Here is a 20,568-nt window from a genome sequence, read left to right on the forward strand (position 1 = left end):
GGGGGTCCAGAAGGATCTCCTACGCTCCTGACATCGGGGGACAAAAAAACAAAATGGCGCCGGCGCTACCTTTGACCTGGACAGGTCAAAGGTAGCGCCGGCACCATTTCTACAACGCACGGAGGTCCGAGAGTAAAAGATCACACCGGGACCCTTCCTCTGGACCCCAGGTAATTTAAGGCATTTTGGGGGGGTTCGGGAGGGTGGGGGATTTATTTTAAAGGATCGGGGTGGGTTTTAGGGTTGTTTTAGTGTGCCGGTTTTCCCGCCCTCCCCCTTCCCCCGATTTACGATTTTTTGACGATAAATCGGGGGAATTGTTATTGTATCGCGGCTCTAACGATTTTTGACGATTTAAAATATATCGGACGATATTTTAAGTCGTCAAAAAACGATTCACATCCCTATTGCCTAGAGCACCAAAATTTTGGGGGTGGCTGTGCCAGAGCCAATACTGTCAAAGAAGGGAGCTCTGTGCTGAAGTCGCTGCCACTGGTAGAAGTGCTGTCCTGGAGGTGCCATTAATAGGTACATTGAGAAGTGGGGTGCATGACCAAAGCTTCATCTAGGGATCCAAATAATTTATTTATTTATTTATATGTTTTATTTACTGTCGTTCCTTATAAAGATCACAACGGTTTACAAAAAATAACATTCATAGCTATAAATCAGCAAATAATGATAGGTTACAGAGGTAGTTTTCATAAACAGGCATTAACATCTATCAAATGAAGTTTTCAAATACGTATTAACTAAAGATCTAGGACATAAGACGTGAAGTACATAAAATAAAATAACAAATCTCACATATAGCCAATCTTCCCTTCATTGCCAAACTAATGGAGAAACTGGTTAATTCACAACTCTCTGACTATCTAGATAATCAGAGGGTTCTCTACCTGGCCCAGTACGGATTCCGGAAATCCTTATCTCACTCACAGACAATATCCTCTTGGGCCTAGACAAAGGTCAAACATTCCTATTGGCTCTTCTGGATATTTCAGTGGCGTTTGACATGGTAAATCATTCCACTCTCATAAGCCGCCTTTCAGATATTGGCATCTCGGGTACAGTCCTTAACTGGTTCAAGTCTTTCTTGAGCAACAGAAATTACCAGGTCAAAATAAACAACAAAGAATCTCAACCCTTCAGCTCTTCACATGGCGTACCCCAAGGATCATCCCTCTCCCCCACTCTCTTTAATATATATCTGTTACCTCTCTGCCAGCTCCTCGCTAATCTGAAACTAACACACTTCATTTACGCCGATGACGTTCAGATTTTGATCCCCATAACTGAATCCATCCCCAATACCCTCAAATTCTGGAACAGCTGCCTATACTCCATTAACCAACTCTTCTCCAACCTCAACTTAGTCTTAAACACCAATAAAACTGAACTCCTCCTCATCTCCCCCAATGATCATAACCCCCACCTCAACAACCTCACCACAGCCTCAGCCTCAGCCTTCACAACCCACGTGAGAGATCTTGGCACTATACTAGACCACCGACTGAACTTCAAGAAATTCATTAACAATACCACAAGGGAATGCTTCTATAAATTACAAGTCTTGAAAAGGATAAAACCCCTACTGCAATTTCACGATTTCCGCACAGTTCTACAAGCCACCCTATTCTCAAAAATAGACTACTGCAACTCACTTCTCCTTGGCCTCCCTTCAACTTCAACCAAACCCTTGCAGGTGCTCCAGAATGCAGCTGCAAGGATACTAACCAATTCCAGTCGAAGAGAACATATCTCGCCCATTCTCAAGAATTTACATTGGCTTCCCATCAATTACAGAATCCTTTATAAGTCCCTAACCATCATCCACAAGACCATCCACAATCAGTCTTCACTCCAGCTAAAAATCCCACTTCTCCTCCACTCCTCCATGAGACCCACCAGAGAAGCCTATAAAGGTACCCTTCAAATCCCCCCCACCAAGTCCACGTCGCACCCCTCCATCATGAAACGCGCCTTCTCCACCGCCGGTCCTTCTCTTTGGAACACGCTTCCCACAGAACTACGTCAGGAACAATGCCTGCTTACATTCAGGAAGAACTTAAAAACTTGGCTCTTCAAACAAGCCTTTCCTTAAGCCAAGGCAACATTAAAACAGACTCTCGATTCTGTCATCGGTTCGGTTACATACTTTCACCAAATTATTTATTTACATGTTGCTATTACAATTTATATTCACTGTAACTTAAGCTCTGATCAGGCTGTTTATAACTTTGTTATGTTAAACTTTGTTATGTTATTCCTATTCTTTTGCTCTCAGCTCTCCCACTCTATAAATCCCTGTTCATTGTAACTTTATCTTTCCAGTTAATTGGTCACCCCCTGTTTCGCTGTAAACCGGTACGATAAGACCCTAGTCTTGAGTATCGGTATATCAAAAGAATTTAAATAAATAAATAAATATTAGTCAGTGTGTTTTAGTCAGATTCTTTACAATCTCTCATTAAATTTGTTTCTTACGCATCAATTAGTATCTCTTGTCCTTCTACTTATTGTAGATCTCTACATCTGATGTTTGTAAGTTAGGTTGTATGCATTTTTGATTAGCCATGTTTTAGCTCACATTTAAATTTCTTTCTATCTGGTATCAAACAGAACATCTCAGGTAGGGAATTCCAACGTTTTGGGCCCGCTATGGAAAACACACAATCTCTTACATGCATCAGGTGTGGGGACAGTCAGTAGTCCTTTATTTTGAGGTCTTAGTGTTCGCTGCGGTGCGTATGGTTGTAAATGTTACACCCTAACATACCAGTGTTACTAGAATGAATGATTTTGAATATTAGTGTTAATACTTTAAAATAGATTTGGGATTGTACTTACTGGCAGCCAGTGCGGTGAAATCATCAAGTGTGTAATATGATCGAATTTCCTAGAACCTAACAAAAGTCTTGCTGAGGCATTTTGTAGTACATGTAATGGTTTTAAGAGGCATGTGGGAAGACCAAGAAATAAGGAGTTACAGTAATCTAGGTTTGAGAAAATTAGAGTTTACAATACGGTTTGGAAGTCCTCGAAAGTTAATAAAGGTTTCAACTGATGTAATATACGCAACTTGGTGTAACTTGTATTAATTAATTTGTTGATGTGCTTTTTCATAGTAAGGTTCTCATCTAGCTGGAAACCTAAATCCTGTACTTGATTTGAGGGAGTAATTTGAAAATGACCCAGGTCTAGAGCAGGTGGTTTAGCTATCGAAGAGTTTCTACTTAACCAAATGATTTCAGTCTTTTTAGGGTTTAATGTTAGTTTAAGTTGCAATAGTTCCTGCTGCATTGCTTTCATATAGGTTGAAAGTGTCGATACTGTATTTTCCAATGATTTGGAGAATCGAATGCAAAACTGTATGCCGTCAGCATACAGGAAGAATCTAATTACTAAATCTGCCAGTAATTTGCACAATGGGAGCATATAAATATTGAAAAGTGTTGCCGAGAGTGCTGAGACTTGAGGGACACCTGTATCAATATGGAAAGTTTCAGATATGTGATTTCCCAATTCGACTTGGAATGTTCTATTAGATAGAAAGGAAGAGAACCATTTGAGAACACTAACTTTGATCCAAATGTTGCTCAACTGTTGGCACAACAGGGTATGGTCCACAGTGTCAAAGGTGGCTGTTAAGTCGATTAGCATGAGAAAATAAGATTCATCTGCATCAAACCCTCATAAAACAGTCTATTAATGAGAGGGTTATGTCTCAATTAAATGATGTTTCCTAAATCCGAATTGATTGGGGAAGAGAATATCATGGTCTTCCAAATGATTTACAAGTTGGGATAATTCTGCTTTTTCAAGTACTTTTGATAGAAAAGATAGATTGGATATTGGATGAAAGTTGTCCCAGTCAGTCAATTCTACCAGTTTTATTTTTAGGAATCGTCTTTATCACAGCTTGTTTTAACCCTTGTGGTACAATTTCTTCTGAGAGAGAATGATTAATTAAGGTTGTGTTTGTCAGAGTGATAACACAGTGTACTTGTTTCAAGGAACTGGCTGGAATTGGGTCATGTGGGTGAGTAGCAGGCTTAGTTTTCGCAATGATTTGACTGATTTCAAGATTAGTTACTCTGTTGAATGTGGACCACTTAACCAGGCCATGTGAATCTTCAGGTGCTTTTGTGGGAGAACAGATAGGGAATTGAGTTTTTAACCTATTGATTTTATCTAAAAAGGTTGTGGCATATTCATTGCAAGCGGCCTTTGAGAAGTTATAGTTGCTCGAGATGGAAGATGATAGGTCCTTAATTGTTTAACAACATCAAAGAGCAATTAAATATTACCCCGTGAATCTATTTAGCATAGATATCTTTTTTCGCTTTATTGGTTAGTGCGCGGTATTTTGTTAGAAGAGATTTATATTTTCCTAAAGATTCAGAAGATGACATTTCCGCCATTGTTTCTCTAATTTTCTAAGGTTCTGTTTAGTGCGTCTTAAATCATCATTGTACCATGGCTTCTCTTAGGTTTAGAGGTATTCCTTTTTTATTAATAGTTTTCGTCTGGACAGGACTGAGGTTTTCAGCTAGGTCATTGAAAATCTGATCCCAGGAATCAAATGCCAAGGAGGCATTGGTTTGATGTAGTTCAAGGAGCTTATTTTCTTATTGATTCTGCAAGTACCTCCGTGTCTATCTTTTTCCTGAAGGTAAAAGTCGGATTATCATCTATTCTTTTATTAGTTGGGTTGAGGAAGGCTATTTCTGCTAGGGATGTGAATCGTGTCCTCGATCGTCTTAACGATCGATTTCGGCTGGGAGGGGGAGGGAATCGTATTGTTGCCGTTTGGGGGGGTAAAATATCGTGAAAAATCGTGAAAAATCGTGAAAAATCAAAAAAACGTAAAATCGCAAAACCGGCACATTAAAACCCCCTAAAACCCACCCCCGACCCTTTAAATTAAATCCCCCACCCTCCCGAACCCCCCCAAATGACTTAAATAACCTGCGGGTCCAGCGGCGGTCCGGAACGGCAGCGGTCCGGAACGGGCTCCTGCTACTGAATCTTGTTGTCTTCAGCCGGCGCCATTTTCCAAAATGGCGCCGAAAAATGGCGGCGGCCATAGACGAACACGATTGGACGGCAGGAGGTCCTTCCGGACCCCCGCTGGACTTTTGGCAAGTCTTGTGGGGGTCAGGAGGCCCCCCCCCAAGCTGGCCAAAAGTTCCTGGAGGTCCAGCGGGGGTCAGGGAGCGATTTCCCGCCGCGAATCGTTTTCGTACGGAAAATGGCGCCGGCAGGAGATCGACTGCAGGAGGTCGTTCAGCGAGGCGCCGGAACCCTCGCTGAACGACCTCCTGCAGTCGATCTCCTGCCGGCGCCATTTTCCGTACGAAAACGATTCGCGGCGGGAAATCGCTCCCTGACCCCCGCTGGACCTCCAGGAACTTTTGGCCAGCTTGGGGGGGGGCCTCCTGACCCCCACAAGACTTGCCAAAAGTCCAGCGGGGGTCCGGAAGGACCTCCTGCCGTCCAATCGTGTTCGTCTATGGCCGCCGGCTGAAGACAACAAGATTCAGTAGCAGGAGCCCGTTCCGGACCGCTGCCGTTCCGGACCGCCGCTGGACCCGCAGGTTATTTAAGTCATTGGGGGGGGGGGGGGTTCGGGGGGGTGGGGGATTTAATTTAAAGGGTCGGGGGTGGGTTTTAGGGGGTTTTAGTGTGCTGGCTCACGATTCTAACGATTTATAACGATAAATCGTTAGAATCTCTATTGTATTGTGTTCCATAACGGTTTAAGACGATATTAAAATTATCGGACGATAATTTTAATCGTCCTAAAATGATTCACATCCCTAATTTCTGCCTTTATTAATTGGCGATCAGATCAGGGCACCGATCTTGTCGGTGGGTGGGGCTGTGGGCGGGCCAGGTCGACGCGGCGCCCGGCAGCTCCCTCCTTGTCCCGGAGGGCTGCCTCTTCGGCGCGTCCTCGGCGCTTGCCGGTTCCGGCGACTGGGGACCGGGTCGAGAAGGCGCCCTCTGCGGGCTTTGCGCCAACCCCCTGAGTAAAACCTCTCCGTGAAGGCTTCCAGGGGCTACACTGTCTTTTAGAGCAGGTGGTCTTTTAACAAGAGATATTACACATGCAATATGAGGTCTTAGCAGTGAGATGCCCTTTAATAGCAAGTGGTCCTACATACTTGGTTTCCTTGTTTGAGTTATATCTCTTGACGGAGCGTTAACTATCATCCACATTTTGAAGTTACATCTAGAAATGTATGACGTGAGCCAGATGGAGTAAAGCAATTTCACCGTGCTGACAAAATTGCATTAGTAAGTTCTTTTTTACTCAACGCACAATTAAACTGGAATTTGTTGCCAGAGAATGTGGTTAGTGCAGTTAGTGTAGCTGAGTTTAAAAAAGGATTGGATAAGTTCTTGGAGGAGAAGTCCATTACCTGCTATTAAGTTCACTTAGAGAATAGCCACTGCCATTAGCAATGGTTACATGGAATAGACTTAGTTTTTGGGTACTTGCCAGGTTCTTATGGCCTGGATTGGCCACTGTTGGAAACAGGATGCTGGGCTTGATGGACCCTTGGTCTGACCCAGTATGACATGTTCTTATGTTCTTATGTTCTTAGTAATACTAATGTTTCTGTTTTAGGTAGCAGCGGTGCCCCTGCTGATGGACAGCTTGCTACAGCTATAGACATGTTGAAATACTACACGTAAAAAGAAAAAAGCCCATGTTATCTTCTGTTCCCCTTCCAGTACACCGAAGATGCATAGGTCACTCTAGAGAAGCTCTGCTACTCCTTACTTACCACGTGACATTGGGGAGTGGAAAAGCGTCCACCTTCGCAGTCAATTTTAGATGCTTGCGACCTTCAGTGGCCTCGTACAGCAAACTTCTGTTGTGGGAAATCTTGAGGAAAGCATTTTCTAAAAATTAAAAGAAAAGCAACCCAGAGGTCACCATGAAGTTGCATTATTTTTTTTTCTAAATACCACACGGTACCACATCAAGCACCGGGACCACCCGGCATTGAGAGCACAACCCGCCCGAAAAGCACCCAGGGGAGGGGGCTGAACAGGAAAAGGAAATGAAGTCACAACGAGGTGATAAAGCAGAAAAAGCATGGTGGGGGCGTCCCAAACCTATCCAGGCAGCCAGCAGTCAGTAGGGATTTTAGGATATCCAGCGTGAACGTGCAGGACATAAATCTGCATGTGCAGGGGCAGACTCGGATTTCCCCCACTAGGCAACGTCTGCGGCTGCCCAGGGGGCACTGAGCTGAAAGGGGCGCTTCCTCCTTTGAGCAGCTTCACCCCCCCCCCCCCCTCCGTCAGACCCGCTACCTGAAGGGCTCGGAGGCACCCAGGATGGAGCTATGAATCACGGCCAGCCTGCCCCATGCCGAAGGGTGCCTGTGAGAGAGAGGGCTGCGGGGAGAGAGCAGGGGGTGCAGCTCTCAGCGTAGCACACGTTCGGAGGATCGCATGCCCGCATCCTCTCCACTCCAGCGCCTAAGGGGGCTTACAAAAAAGTACATCCGGCCCTGATGGTGCAGCTCCAACCTGATGGAAATTTATCTCCTGTGCGTTCATTGTGGATATCCTGCAAATCTGCCGGGCTGTGGGAGGGGGGGGGTCACCAGGACGGGCTTGACAAGGCCCCCTGCTATCGATTAACTTAGCGGGCTCTATAACCAGCCTCGCCCTGGAATTACCTGGCTACATTTTTCACCAGATAAAAAAAAAACGTTAGCCTGCTAAGTCCGGGGCAGTCGGACTGGCGGGATTTTTTTTTTTAATCTCGGCATTTGTCCGGCTGAGCTGCTTGGAATTTCACCGCACGTCCCGAGCGAGTCGTCCTCTGCTTTTTTTTTTTTTTTTTGTTTCTCGACTGATTTGGAAGGGTCAGGAGAGAAACCGCAGACTTATAAAACCCAGTGCACTCCTTTGTTCTGTGAGTGCCTCGGCAGTGCAATGCCTACCTCCCCCCACCCATCCATGTAGCCACCCCTGGGCGACTCCTGAAGGAGCCCTGCTTACTGTACACTGTGATGGTGATGTTCTTTTCCAGCTGGTTGTGCAGCCGCTCTCTGCATCTGTACACGCCTCCGTCCCGCACGGTAACCTTCTCGATGAGCAGACGCACCACCCCCGTGTACACCTCGCCCTCTCGGTTCTGTTTCTGCGCGGGGGTGTACTAGGGGAGCAAAGGAGAAGAAGAGACACAGTCTAACAGAATTGCTGCCTATTCTCTCGCATCAGCATGAGGATGCTTCCATTTTTTTGAACCAAAAAAAAAAAACAAAACAAAAACCTGTTACAGCTTTTCCATTATCTTCCTCCAAATAAATACCCTTCATCAGTTTTCTAAAGAAAAAAAAAAAAAAAGGTGCCAGGTTACAACCAGCAGCAGCCTCCACCTTCCAGTCTGGAAGCAAAAGATAAAAACGGTTCCAGGTCCGATACCTGGCACCAAAATCACCACTGCCCTTCATTCAATATGGTTCACTGGGACGTGAGGCCTTCCTTCTTCCTCCCGACATACACAATCCAACCGTCCCCTCCCAGGGACAGAGGTGGACATCCCATTACCTTGCTTCCCAATTGGGGCCAGGGTACAGTTTAAAATAGTCACAGTGGTTTGTAAAATGATGAAGGGTAATGGTCCCCTGTATCTCTTTGTCAAGCCGCGGAGGTACTGCCTGCAATGAACACATCTGGGGACCTTCGATTCGCCGTCATCCCGACATTGTTGCAGGTCATCAGAGTAGCTGGGCAGGGGGGCTGCGGTATGTGCTCGAGCTTCCTCTTTCACACACACACATTAACACGCTCGTATGTTCGCTCACTTTCTCACACACACACACACACGTATTTTCATTCTCTCTCACACACACACACACATGCACACTCACTCCTCTCCCTCACACACACACAGATATGCACTCTCACTCCCTTCCCTCCCTCTTCCACACACACACACACACACACACACACACTTGTGCTGTTCTATTGGGAGCCAGTGCGGTTGAAATAGCACTGGGGTAGTTTGCTCATGGAAATTTTGTACCTGTTAATAGGCGAGCAGCGGAGTTCTGGATGATCCGAAGGTCCCTGACAGTCGTATAAGGCAGGCCAATGTGCAAGGTGCTACAATAATCCAGGGAGAGACGAGCAACTGGAGAAGAATCCTGAAATCAGATGGATCTAAAGAAGGGTTCAGCGTGGCAGAGTTTTTCAGTGGTTCAGTTTTTCAAAGAAGCATCGTAGGATGGTGGGAATCTGAGGCTTCATTGAAAGTGATGGATCAGTGGTATTCCTAGATTACAAACTCTCTTGTAAATCTGTATGGATTAATTAGAAAAACGGAGGCGACTGGGAACGTCAAACTTCAGACAGCAGCCTAAAACGATTATCTCAGTTTTATCCACATTAAGTGCCAGTCGGTTGAGTGTGTGTGAGCCAGGCTTTTATACTGCTGAAGCAGAGAGTGGCAGAATCAGTGCTGGACTCTGGGGATTTCAAAGGAAAAAGGGATTGTATGTCATCTGCGTGAATTTGATGGATTGGACCCAGGATGGATAGAAGGCAGCATAGTGGAGATAGGTAGATATTAAAAAGAGCGGCAGTAGTGATGGGATACCATGAGGGAATGTGAGGCAGAGGTTTTAACCTGTCGTGTCCGATCCGGTAGAAATGAACTGAACCGGGATAGAAGAAGACCAGCAATCCCCAATGTCAGAAAGGTGTGCATGAAGAATACTGTGATCCACGGAGTCAAATGAGGAGCCGATGTCCAACATATAAGATGTGCCAGAATCGAAACCTCTCAGAACGGGGTCAAAGCTGGAAAGTGAAGAGACCTCAGTATTGTGAGGTTTTTCTGAATCCGAATTGGTACCGATCCGAAATGGAGTGGGTGTCGAGGAAGGTGGTCAATTGCTTGAGAACAAGAGGCTTCCTTTACCTTTGCCAGGAATGGAAGGGAAGAAATGGGGCTCAGGTTGGAGACGTCTGAGGGATCTGCAGAATGGGAGGGATTTTGGGAGGGAACCAGAGGAAAAAAGATCAAAGATCCCTGGCAGTGGATTCCATTAATTCATGTCCGGCAATCTTGAGTAAAGTAAGAGCAAGGATTTAGGGGGAAAGAAGAAAGGTTTCACCTGTTTAAGGTGGCAAGCAGATCAGATTGTGAAATCAGTTCGAATTCGGGCCAAAGGCCAAGGGGCTTTCTGAGAGGAGGGAGGGACATGTCGGGGGTATTAAGCTTATCGGAGAGAAAAATGGCCTAGGAGTCACAGACGTTGGGAGGAGACCTGACAGAGCAGAGGGAGATGATGGCAGTCCAGTGAGACTAATTAACGATGGACAATAACACTGTGGAGTTATGCACGGCAATTGTGATGCAGGAATTTAAAAAGTAAGACTTATTGGCTTCATTTGTGGCCGTTCCGAATTGGGCAAGCAATCAATTAGTAAACAATCAGATTTGGCGACGTAGGATTTGGTCTCCAGTTGGCTACAGAACGCCTGTCAGCTTGCTTGTGCAACGTTAAGGCCTGAGCGAACCATCCGGCTTCATTAGAACGTGTTAGAACGTGCAGTCTTGGTGGGGCGAGTAAGTCGGCTATCAATTGAATGGATTCATGTCAGTTAATGACCATATTGTCCAATGAGCTGAGAACATTCTTCATAATCGGCGGAAAATAAATGATTTGAAATAAATAAAAATGGGGTTTTTTCCCCCCCAGTATAGATCACTTTGAAAATGTCCTCTAAGAGTTTACAAAAATTGAAATCTTTTCATTTAAATAATATAATTTGGACTTACAAGATGACTTCGTATTGTTGCCCCTCTGTGTGCACTGACTTGGCCTAAATGTTCACACAGTCAGTGGAACGAACGTCTCTTAATTTTGGCAAGGCGTCATTCGGTAATTCTAATTAAGACACAGTCACGAGGCCACGCACTCAGGGCATGTGCCAAAGGCTTCAAGTAGACTGATACAGGAGAAAATGGTGCATCCTAAGCGATAACTTAGCTTCGGAAAGCACATCTTTCATGCACTACCGCACTTAATGGTTTATATTTTCATTATAAGACTTCCATCTCTGGATTCCACTGACGACCACGTTTGGAACCACTGGAAGCTTCTCCAAAGGTGAACCCTCGATTTGTGTCAGATGACCTTGGACTCAGAAGGACGGTCTGAGGGCAATTTTTCAGGGGTAAAATGGTGTTCCGCCACGGGCATATGCTTTCACCCACACACTGCGGAAGTGCATCCATGGGCTGGGTGAGGTCAAGGGAGGCAATAATGCACACAATTTGGGATTTTCAGAAGGATGAGCGTTATTTTGCTCAGGTAAAGTACTTGCAGAAAAAAAGCAGGCGCACGTTTTCCCAGCACAATAGTGAAAGCAAACTATTGCACATAGTTTTGCTTCCGTTATTGGTGCAGGCCCCACAGGTGAAAATCACTCGCAGTGTTTGCAGAATTCTCACGCTCTGTGGCAGGGGCGTTGGGTGATTGCTGAAGTTAGTGGTGCACCAGAAACTTTGCTGCTCCCAGGTGCCCTAGAACACAGTCCACCCTTCCTGCATTACCCTGTGAGCGCTACTTTCTTTGATGCAAAAAAAGCCTATCAAATTTATGCTCACAGTAACCCAATCTTTAGAGGGAAAATGAGCTAAAGTCATCCCTTAAAATAATTGCCTAATCTATTTGTTGCGGTCCCGGGCCGTTTCGAGGCCTCCTCGGGCCTGCGGAACCTCCAGCGCATTTCTCCTCGGGAGAGACGCCGACGATCAGCCGCGGCTATCCCTGCCCCCCCCTAGACGCGCGCGCTAGGAGGAGGCCCTCTTAAAGGGGCCAGCGCGGGAAACCTTAGCCCTGCCTTGGATGACGTCAGATGCCATCAGGGTATTTAAACCCTGCATCTGGACCCCTTCAATGCCTTCAACGAGGTTCATACAGTTCCTCTGTGTCTCTAGTTGCTGCATTGGACTCTGGTTCTTCTCTGCTGACTCTTGACTCCTGGCTTCTGACCCAGCTTCACCTCCTCACTTCGTCTTCAGCTTCCGCTCCTGGTTTTGGTTCATCCTCTGACTTCTGGCTTTGACCCGGCTCCGTCCCACGACTCCGTCTTCTGCTTTCATCCCTGGCTTTGGTTTGGACCTCTGACTTCGGGCTTCTGACCCAGCTTCACCCTTGGACTCTGACTTCGGCCTCTTCCTCCACCTCAGGTATCCGGTACTTGCTGGCCCAGAGGATTCTCCTAAGTCCCAGCGGCTCGAGCTCTCATGGGCTCCTCCCGGGGGAGCTGCGGGCTTCCGAGGGTGAAGACTCTTCATCTACCTGGGCCCAGCCGTCCTTCGTCCATTTCTTCGGCCGCAGCCCAGATCCTTGGTCGCATAGGGTCCCGCCTAATTCCAAGAGGTCCGGGTCCCTACGGGCTCCTCCTGGGGGGACCTCGGACTGCCAGTGGTGAAGCCTCATCCGAGCCTCTTCTGTGCTGCCTCCCTGGCTGTGACGCTCGCTGTGGGCCTTCACAGCATATCATCCACTGACTCAGCAGGCCCAAGGGTCCACGACCATAACACTATTGTCATCAGTTACAATAAAATATATAAATGAAAAAATTATTTTCTGCAAGAACATTCAAAACTGCTTAAGAACATAAGAAATTGCCATACTGGGTCAGACCAAGGGTCCATCAAGCCCAGCATCCTGTTTCCAACAGTGGCCAATCCAGGCCATAAGAACCTGGGGTATTTTATTTATTCACTTTTATATACCGATATTCGTGTTGGCTTTATATCAGTTTACATGTCAAATCAATAGCAGCAATACAGCAAACTCTATTGGTAAACAATCTTAAAACAACCCAATAAATAAAAATGATGACAGGTCAATTAATTAAAATTAAATTCTAACATCAAATAAAAACTCTAAAAACTACCCTTAAAATTATAAATAATAAGAAATAAGTAAAATACATTTGATTTTAAAAAATACAACGCGGGCATACGTGTGCGCATGCTACCTGCCCCGCACACATGTACGCCCGATTTTATAACCTGCGCACGGAGGCGCGAGCATATTATAAAATCAGAGATCGGCACGCGCAATAGGGTGCACACTAATGCCCCTTGCGCGCGCTGATGCCCGCGGCCTTCCCCCAGTCCCTTCCTCCTAGCCTGACCTTCCCACCCCTTCCCCCAGCCTGTCTGCCCCAACCCTAATCTAACACCCCCCCTAAATTGTTGTCTCACCTTTTGCGCCTGCCGGCACGCGATCCTCTGACACAGCGGCAAATGGCCGCTGGGACGGAGGCCTCTGGCCCCATCCGCCCCAGACTCCTTACCCCGCCCTCGGACCGTCTCTTTAGTAAGGCCCCAGGACTTAGACGCGTCCCGGGGCTTTACGCGCGTCGCTGGGCCTTTATAAAATAGGTGTGGCGCGCATAACCCCCGCTACGTGCGTAAATCCTCTGAAAATCCGGCCTGAAATGAGGAAGAGAACCATAAGGCCATAAAAGCAGTGATAAGTACCATCATTTTCACAGCAAGAATTAAAGTTACACAAAAACTGGGCCTTTAAAGTACAGACAGACTCTCACACCTAATACAGAATAGAAATGAGCCAACAAAAACTGAACTGGAAACCAATATTTTGATTTATATTTTATCTATTGTACACCATTAAGATTGCCAACAGATTGTTGGTACATAAAAGCAATAAATAAATACATAAACAACTGTCTTGTGCAGTGCAACAATGGAAAAACAGAAACATCATCCTTCCTCTCAAAATATCATGCAATAAAATCGGAAATATAAAAAAGCATTCATAATATTAAAACCATGCTAACAAAAATAATAAAATGTCAAAACGGCCAACCAACATCCAATAATTAAAAATAACTTGCATAAATGTGTTCTAATATTTCCCAAACACCAATAAAATATTTCAAAACCTATGATGAATAAAACATCCAATAATTAAATAATGTTCTAAAATTTTTTTAAAATATATTTAAAAACAATAGCAACATCAAATTACATCCAATAATTAAAACTAATAAGTTACCCTGAGATTATCGTGCTTTAGGGGAGGTAGGGTCGCACAAACTATCTTCTCTCTCTCCCTCCCTCCCACACACACATACTAACATATTCATTCATTCAGATACTCCCTCTCTCATATACATGACAATACTTTCATACACACTCCCTCTCTCTCACACACATAGGCGGTCACAGCCACACAGTCTCTAAACACAGACACATGCACAGCCTCCCACACAGACATACATGCTCCCAGGCATACACACACACACAGGCTCTCACACAGACATATACACACACAGGCTCTCACATGTACACGCTCTCGTACAGACATATATACACACCCACCGGCACTCACACATGTAAACACACACACAGGAACACAAGATTTCACACAGACACTCGCGTACACATAGGCTCACACATACACCGGCACATAGGTTCTCACACATACAGGCTATTGTCAGCCATATGCACACACCCATAGGCTTTCACATAGACAAACACACATACATGCACACACAAGTTCTCATATGTGCATGCACACAGACTGACACACATACAGGCTCTCGTAAAGACACACAAGCTGTCACACAGACATAAACACACACATACACACAGCCTCCCCTGCAGTTAGAGACGGGGTGGGATGGGCGCTGCCATGGCCCCGTCGGCCCTCTCTGTACTTCGGGCTGTGGCGGGATAGGCACTGCCACGGGCAGACCAGGCTCTTCTTCACTTTGGGCCGTGGCAGGATGAGCATTGCCACGGCCTAGCCCAGGCTTCCTGCACTTCTGGGAGGGAGGCGAGTTACGTGCGCCTGCAGGAAAGGTTGTGCACGAGTGTGCACGTGCGGCTTAGAGGGCACATTAGTGGTGGGCAGCAGGCACTTATGGTTCTAGGGGCAGAGAGCCAGAGAAGACGCGATGGCTTCACCCAGCTGGTGGTGCCTGGCCCACCCCGTTTTAAAGCTGGTGGGTGTCTGAGCAGCACCGTGCGCCACGGACGCTACGCCCTTGCTCAGTGGGACAGTTGTTCACATTCTACAGTACGTCGAATACTGCATCGGAGCGGGGTCACACAGGTAATATTTTCAAGGTGCTTTCAAAATAATTTTGAAAAATCATTTCTGGGGATCCAACGAAAGAGGAAATGAACAGGCTTTAGCTTCTCACTAGAATTCATTGTACTGCTCGAGTTTGTTTATGAGGATAAAACATTTACAGGACAAAAATAAGTCTTTTATTTCTACAAAAAAAGAGAACATCTGTTTAAAAAAAAAGAAAAAAAATAAAGAGTTGGCCACCCTATTGGTAGCCACGAGCGTCTTGCTGATAGATGATTTCACATGTGCAGTTTTAATAAATAAAGTGAAATAAGCTTATGCTGGGCCCACGCACTGCAAACTTTAATGCTAAGGAAATTCTGACTTCATGCGAAAACGAGAGGAGAAAACTAATATTGAACAGCTTCGTTTTCTGGGTTACCCCTCTCTGATGCATGTGCCAGAACCAACTTACTCATAATTTTATTTAAATTTTGTTCTGGCACCACAGTAGGTAGCGCTGCAGGGCAAAACGATTTTTTTTTTCCCCCCTTACATCCAGGTTTCACTCTACTCATGGAGATTTCAATGCCTTCTCTTTCTCACTGAACCGACACGACTGCGCCGGACCATTTAATTCCGTGGACACTACGCCCCCCTTCCTCCTCTCCCTCACCCTCCGGAGAAGGGCGAGTGGGGGGGGTCCCCCAAGTCTATTTTGCTGCCGCGGCGGCCGTCAAAGGTGAGAGGTCAGTGGCTTGGCGGTACTCACGGTCTTTCCGCCGTGCTCCCATTCCAGACGCATTCGACCGTTGTAGGTGGTCCGCCCTCGACAGACGAGAGTCAGGCTATCGCCGGCCACCAGTCTTCTCTGGCTGGCGTCCACGGCAATGCTGCTCGCATTCACTGAGGAGGCAGAAAGACACAGTCAGACGCCCGCAGCTGAATCTAAACCTTCAGCTTGGCAAGGGCAAGAGGAAACGGTGAGAGTCATTTCACTGAAGATACAGATGTGCAGCCTTAAAAATGTCGTTTCCTGGGGGGTGGATTCATTTTTTTTTTCTGTCATTTTATTTCGGGGCTGGGAGGAGGGGGGGCGGAGGGGTGTTTTGGTTCATTCTGTTGTCAATATAGCGAGCATTACTTCCAAATTGCAGACAGTATAAACAAAGAGATCCATATTCAAAAGCAGAGAGAACTCAGAAATTATTCGGCTATGAAGATTTAGGCATTTATCCGGCTTCATTCTAAGTGGCTAATAAGTTAGGGGGCAGAACTGGGAGTTGCTGAGCTAGCCGGATAGCTTACCTGCCTAACTCTGGTTGGCCTGTAGCGCTGTCCTAAACTTAGCCAGATAAACTTTAAGAACATAAGAAATTGCCATGCTGGGTCAGACCAAGGGTCCATCAAGCCCTGCATCCTGTTTCCAACAGAGGCCAAAACCAGGCCACAAGAACCTGGCAATTACCCAAACACTAAGAAGCTCCCATGCTACTGATGCAATTAATAGCAGTGGCTATTCCCTAAGTAAACTTGATTAATAGGCGTTAATCGACTTCTCCTCCAAGAACTTATCCAAACCTTTTTTAAACCCAGCTACACTAACTGCACTAACCACATCCTCTGGCAACAAATTCCAGAGTTTAATTGTGCGTTGAGTGAAAAAGAATTTTCTCCGATTAGTCTTGAATGTGCTACTTGCTAACTTCATGGAGTGCCCCTAGTCCTTCTATTATTCAAAAGTGGAAATAACCGAGTCACATCTACTCGTTCAAGACCTCTCATGATCTTAAACACCTCTATCATATCCCCCCTCAGCCGTCTCTTCTCCAAGCTGAGCAGCCCTAACCTCTTCAGCCTTTCCTCATAGGGGAGCTGTTCCATCCCCTTTATCATTTTGGTTGCCCTTCTCTGTACCTTCTCCATCACAATTATATCTTTTTTGAGATGCAGCGACCAGAATTGTACACAGTATTCAAGGTGTGGTCTCACCATGGAGCGATACAGAGACATTATGACATTTTCCGTTCTATTCACCATTCCCTTCCTAATAATTCCTAACATTCTGTTTCCTTTTTTGACTGCTGCAGCACACTGAGCCGATGATTTCAATGTGTTATCCACTATGACGCCTAGATCTTTTTCCTGGGTGGTAGCACCTAATATGGACCCTAACATCGTGTAACTACAGCAAGGGTTATGTTTCCCTATATGCAACACCTTGCACTTGTCCACATTAAATTTCATCTGCCATTTGAATGCCCAATCTTCCAGTCTTGCAAGGTCCTCCTGTAATGTATCACAGTCTGCTTGTGATTTAACTACTGTGAATAAATTTGTATCATCCTGAAATTTGATAACCTCACTCATCGTATTCCTTTCCAGATCATTTATAAATGTATTGAAAAGCACCGGTCCAAGTACAGATCCCTGAGGCACTCCACTTTAAGATGGCTGGATATATTCAGTGGTGCAGCCACTAATTTAGCTAGATAAGTTTATCTGCCGAGCTGCTCAGCGGCTGAACATGGACCTCAAAAGTGAAATGGAAAAAATGGAAATTAAGTTATGATAGCATTTCTTTTTGTTTTCTTTTCAAATGGTTTGTTTCGTTGTTTTCCTGTTTGGAAATGAAGGCATAGCCCTATATGAAAAGTGAACATTAAATGTAATGACAGCAGATGACAGCAGAAAAAGAACTTATGGCCCACAGTTAATGAATGAATGAATAAATAGGTATTCCTGCCCAGATGTTTACTTTTGAGACTGTATTTAGATTCTTTTTCTATACAATAATGGTTTTCTATCTTTATAAAGTGAGCTAATTGGATGGATGTGGTTATATATGATTAAACTGTAAAACCATTCTCTAAATTAAACTAAATAAAAAGAGGATCTCTATCCCAGTGGCCAGCTTTTCCAGCACCACCGCTTCTGAGCTCTCACTCCCCATCCAGGGTACATTTTTTTTTTTTTTTTAAATCTTCCTCCTTTGTATTCCACCCTGCTGCGTAGGGTGAGCAATGCACAAACTATTCAGTTCAACTCCAGCACCCTCCTTTCCCATGTTTAACCACAAAGTTTGTAATAATCTATTCTGCAGCTTTAAGGAGAGAACACGATTCACAAGAAAAACAAATAAAAGCAAACAGGAAAAAATGTTGAAAGGAACGCACGTGTGCCCATAAACATGACACGTGTTGAGAGAGAGAGAGAGAGAGAGAAATAGACAGAGAGAGAAAGAGAGAGAGAAAGAGACAGAGAGAGAAAAAGAGAGAAAGAGAGAGAGAGAAAGAGAGAGAAAGAGAGAGAGAAAGAGAGAGAGAAAGAGAGAGAGAAAGAGAGAGAGAGAAAGAGAGAGAGAAAGAGAGAAAGAGAGAGAGAGAGAGAGAGAGAGAGAGAAAGAGAGAGAGAGACTCTCTGCCACTCTATATATAGGTACCACTCTAGACGGGCACTTTGATTCGGGGTGAGTTTTTGGGAGGGGGGGGGGGTCAGTGTAAGGGGGGAGTGTTCTTACATCCACATTCAGAGGTATCCATAGTAAAATTGACATCAGTGAAGAATTATAGTCCTTATAAGTGATGAAAAGTCTAACTAGAGGAGTTGATCTGTACACTGCAGTGCTAGCTGCATTATACAGATCTACTCCTTTTCATCACCTATTAGCCCACAGAGAATGCCCCCTGGTGGCCACTGGCAGTATAGAGCAGGACCAGAGACACCCACCTGGACCTAAGCATATTGGGCTGGATATTTAAAGCGTGCTTAGCATTGGATAGCCGGACAGGTAGGATTTATCCAGCTATGTAGTAGCTGGTTATAGCCAGATAAGTCGCTTATCCGGTAATGTGAATAGCCGGATAAGTTGCAGGCAGATTGGGGTGGCACTATTTAGCCGGATAACTATCCAGTTAAGCAGCGATATTCATACGTTAGGCAGATAACTTATCCAGGTAAGTCAGACTTGCTCAACAGAAGATGGATAAGGCTTTATCCACCTAAGCAGCAACAAGGCCGTGTTCATCCGGCTAACTTAGAAAAAAAATGATAGGATTTCAATATCTATCCCTTTATATGTGTGTAGAAGATAGAAGATAGACAGATGTACTCGTTCCATAAGCCTCCACAGCAGATCCCGAAGAATCAGAATAATGGTGCTGTGATTTTTCTCTAGCTGAGACAGGAAAGGACTCGCTGCAGGTCTGGTCGGGTCACTCACCTGTCTTCTGTGGAAGGTACGAGGACGCGTACTCACTGCCCGTCACATGGGCGACGCAGGTCAGCATTTGCTGGAGCTGGTAGGAAGGGGAAGGGATGATGAAGCCTCTCTTTGGGTCCCAGCTCATTCCCGGGGGGTCGATTTCTGGATTAGAAAACTGAAAACGGAAAGGAAGAGAGAAGAAACACGTCAAAGAAGTTCCATCCCGTGTGCCGAACTGGCTGAGCTAACCCCCTCTTCTTACTCCGCACGTGGAGGCTGAGCTTCAAAACCATTCGCAGTAGAGCTTCCACGCGCGCACGTGGACGCGGGGGAGAGACTTACCCTAGCATTTTATACACCCTGCGGCGGGAGCTGCGCAGTTTATGAAAACACCACGTAGCTCTGCTCTCGAGAGTACACGCGCAAGTCTCAGTGTGCAAGAAGATTTCCAATGTGAGGAAAGCACGTGCTCTCTCTCTATTCTATAAACGCACGCAAATACATTTTACATGTGAAAAAAATATAACATGGATGCATAAGCGTACGTGATTTATAAGCGGAGGTGGGTATCTTTTAAATTATGCGCACGTACATGAAAGGACGTGTTTGTCAATAATCTCTGCCGGCTCACCCAGTCCCTCTCCAGCTCACTGAAGTCCTCCTATCCTTCACTCTGAACTCCTCCCAGTTCACCCAGACCTCCCATCCAAAAGTAGCAGACAACAGACGGGTCCGACATCAATTGTGCTAGTTAATTAGCAGGGATAAACTTGCACAAATAAGGCGCCTGATGCATCCACGTAAATCTCTTACAAAACTGCACCTTCCACGTGTATCTCTTCTCTCCACCCCAGAATGCCCCTAGACCACCCCTGTTTGCAAGCAAAATCGAAAATACTTTTGATGTTTATAAAATAGCATGTGCGTGAATACAGGCCGCCTACGCACGTACATGCTCAATTTCCACACATATAGCTCCTTTGAAAATTTACTCAACAGCGTCAGCTCCTGCAAAGGAATGGCATGCGGACCGCTCTTTTCCATGACGCGGGGACAGGTTGCCAAGTTTTAACTTGAGGAAAGGGGGAGGAGGGGCGGCAGGAGAGGATTTAAAAGATTACAAAACGTCTTCTGATGTGCCATAGGGAGCTTTAACAGAGATAAGCGCGCCGCTAACCTCCCCCAGCTATGGATGCCACGCTGAGCCCAGAAGGCAGGCGAGGCCCCCTCAGACCCAGCGATCAGGGGCGAGAGAGGATA

At 45.6% G+C, this 20,568-nt stretch overlaps 1 protein-coding gene across 1 annotated transcript in view; it reads right to left on the bottom strand.

The window, feature by feature from the left end:
- Positions 1 to 20,568, bottom strand: part of LOC115094728 (vascular endothelial growth factor receptor kdr-like) — a 311,596-nt gene that overhangs the window by 188,204 nt on the left and 102,824 nt on the right. Inside the window, exons 5-8 of the mRNA XM_029607986.1 lie at positions 19,327 to 19,483; positions 15,877 to 16,010; positions 8,029 to 8,185; positions 6,798 to 6,915 (exon numbers count right to left, since the gene is read on the bottom strand). Of these exons, the coding sequence (XP_029463846.1) occupies positions 6,798 to 6,915; positions 8,029 to 8,185; positions 15,877 to 16,010; positions 19,327 to 19,483 (566 nt within the window). The remainder of the gene's footprint in view (positions 1 to 6,797; positions 6,916 to 8,028; positions 8,186 to 15,876; positions 16,011 to 19,326; positions 19,484 to 20,568) is intronic.

Source organism: Rhinatrema bivittatum, chromosome 6 (assembly GCF_901001135.1).
Source record: "Rhinatrema bivittatum chromosome 6, aRhiBiv1.1, whole genome shotgun sequence".
In the NCBI taxonomy this organism is placed as follows: domain Eukaryota; kingdom Metazoa; phylum Chordata; class Amphibia; order Gymnophiona; family Rhinatrematidae; genus Rhinatrema; species Rhinatrema bivittatum.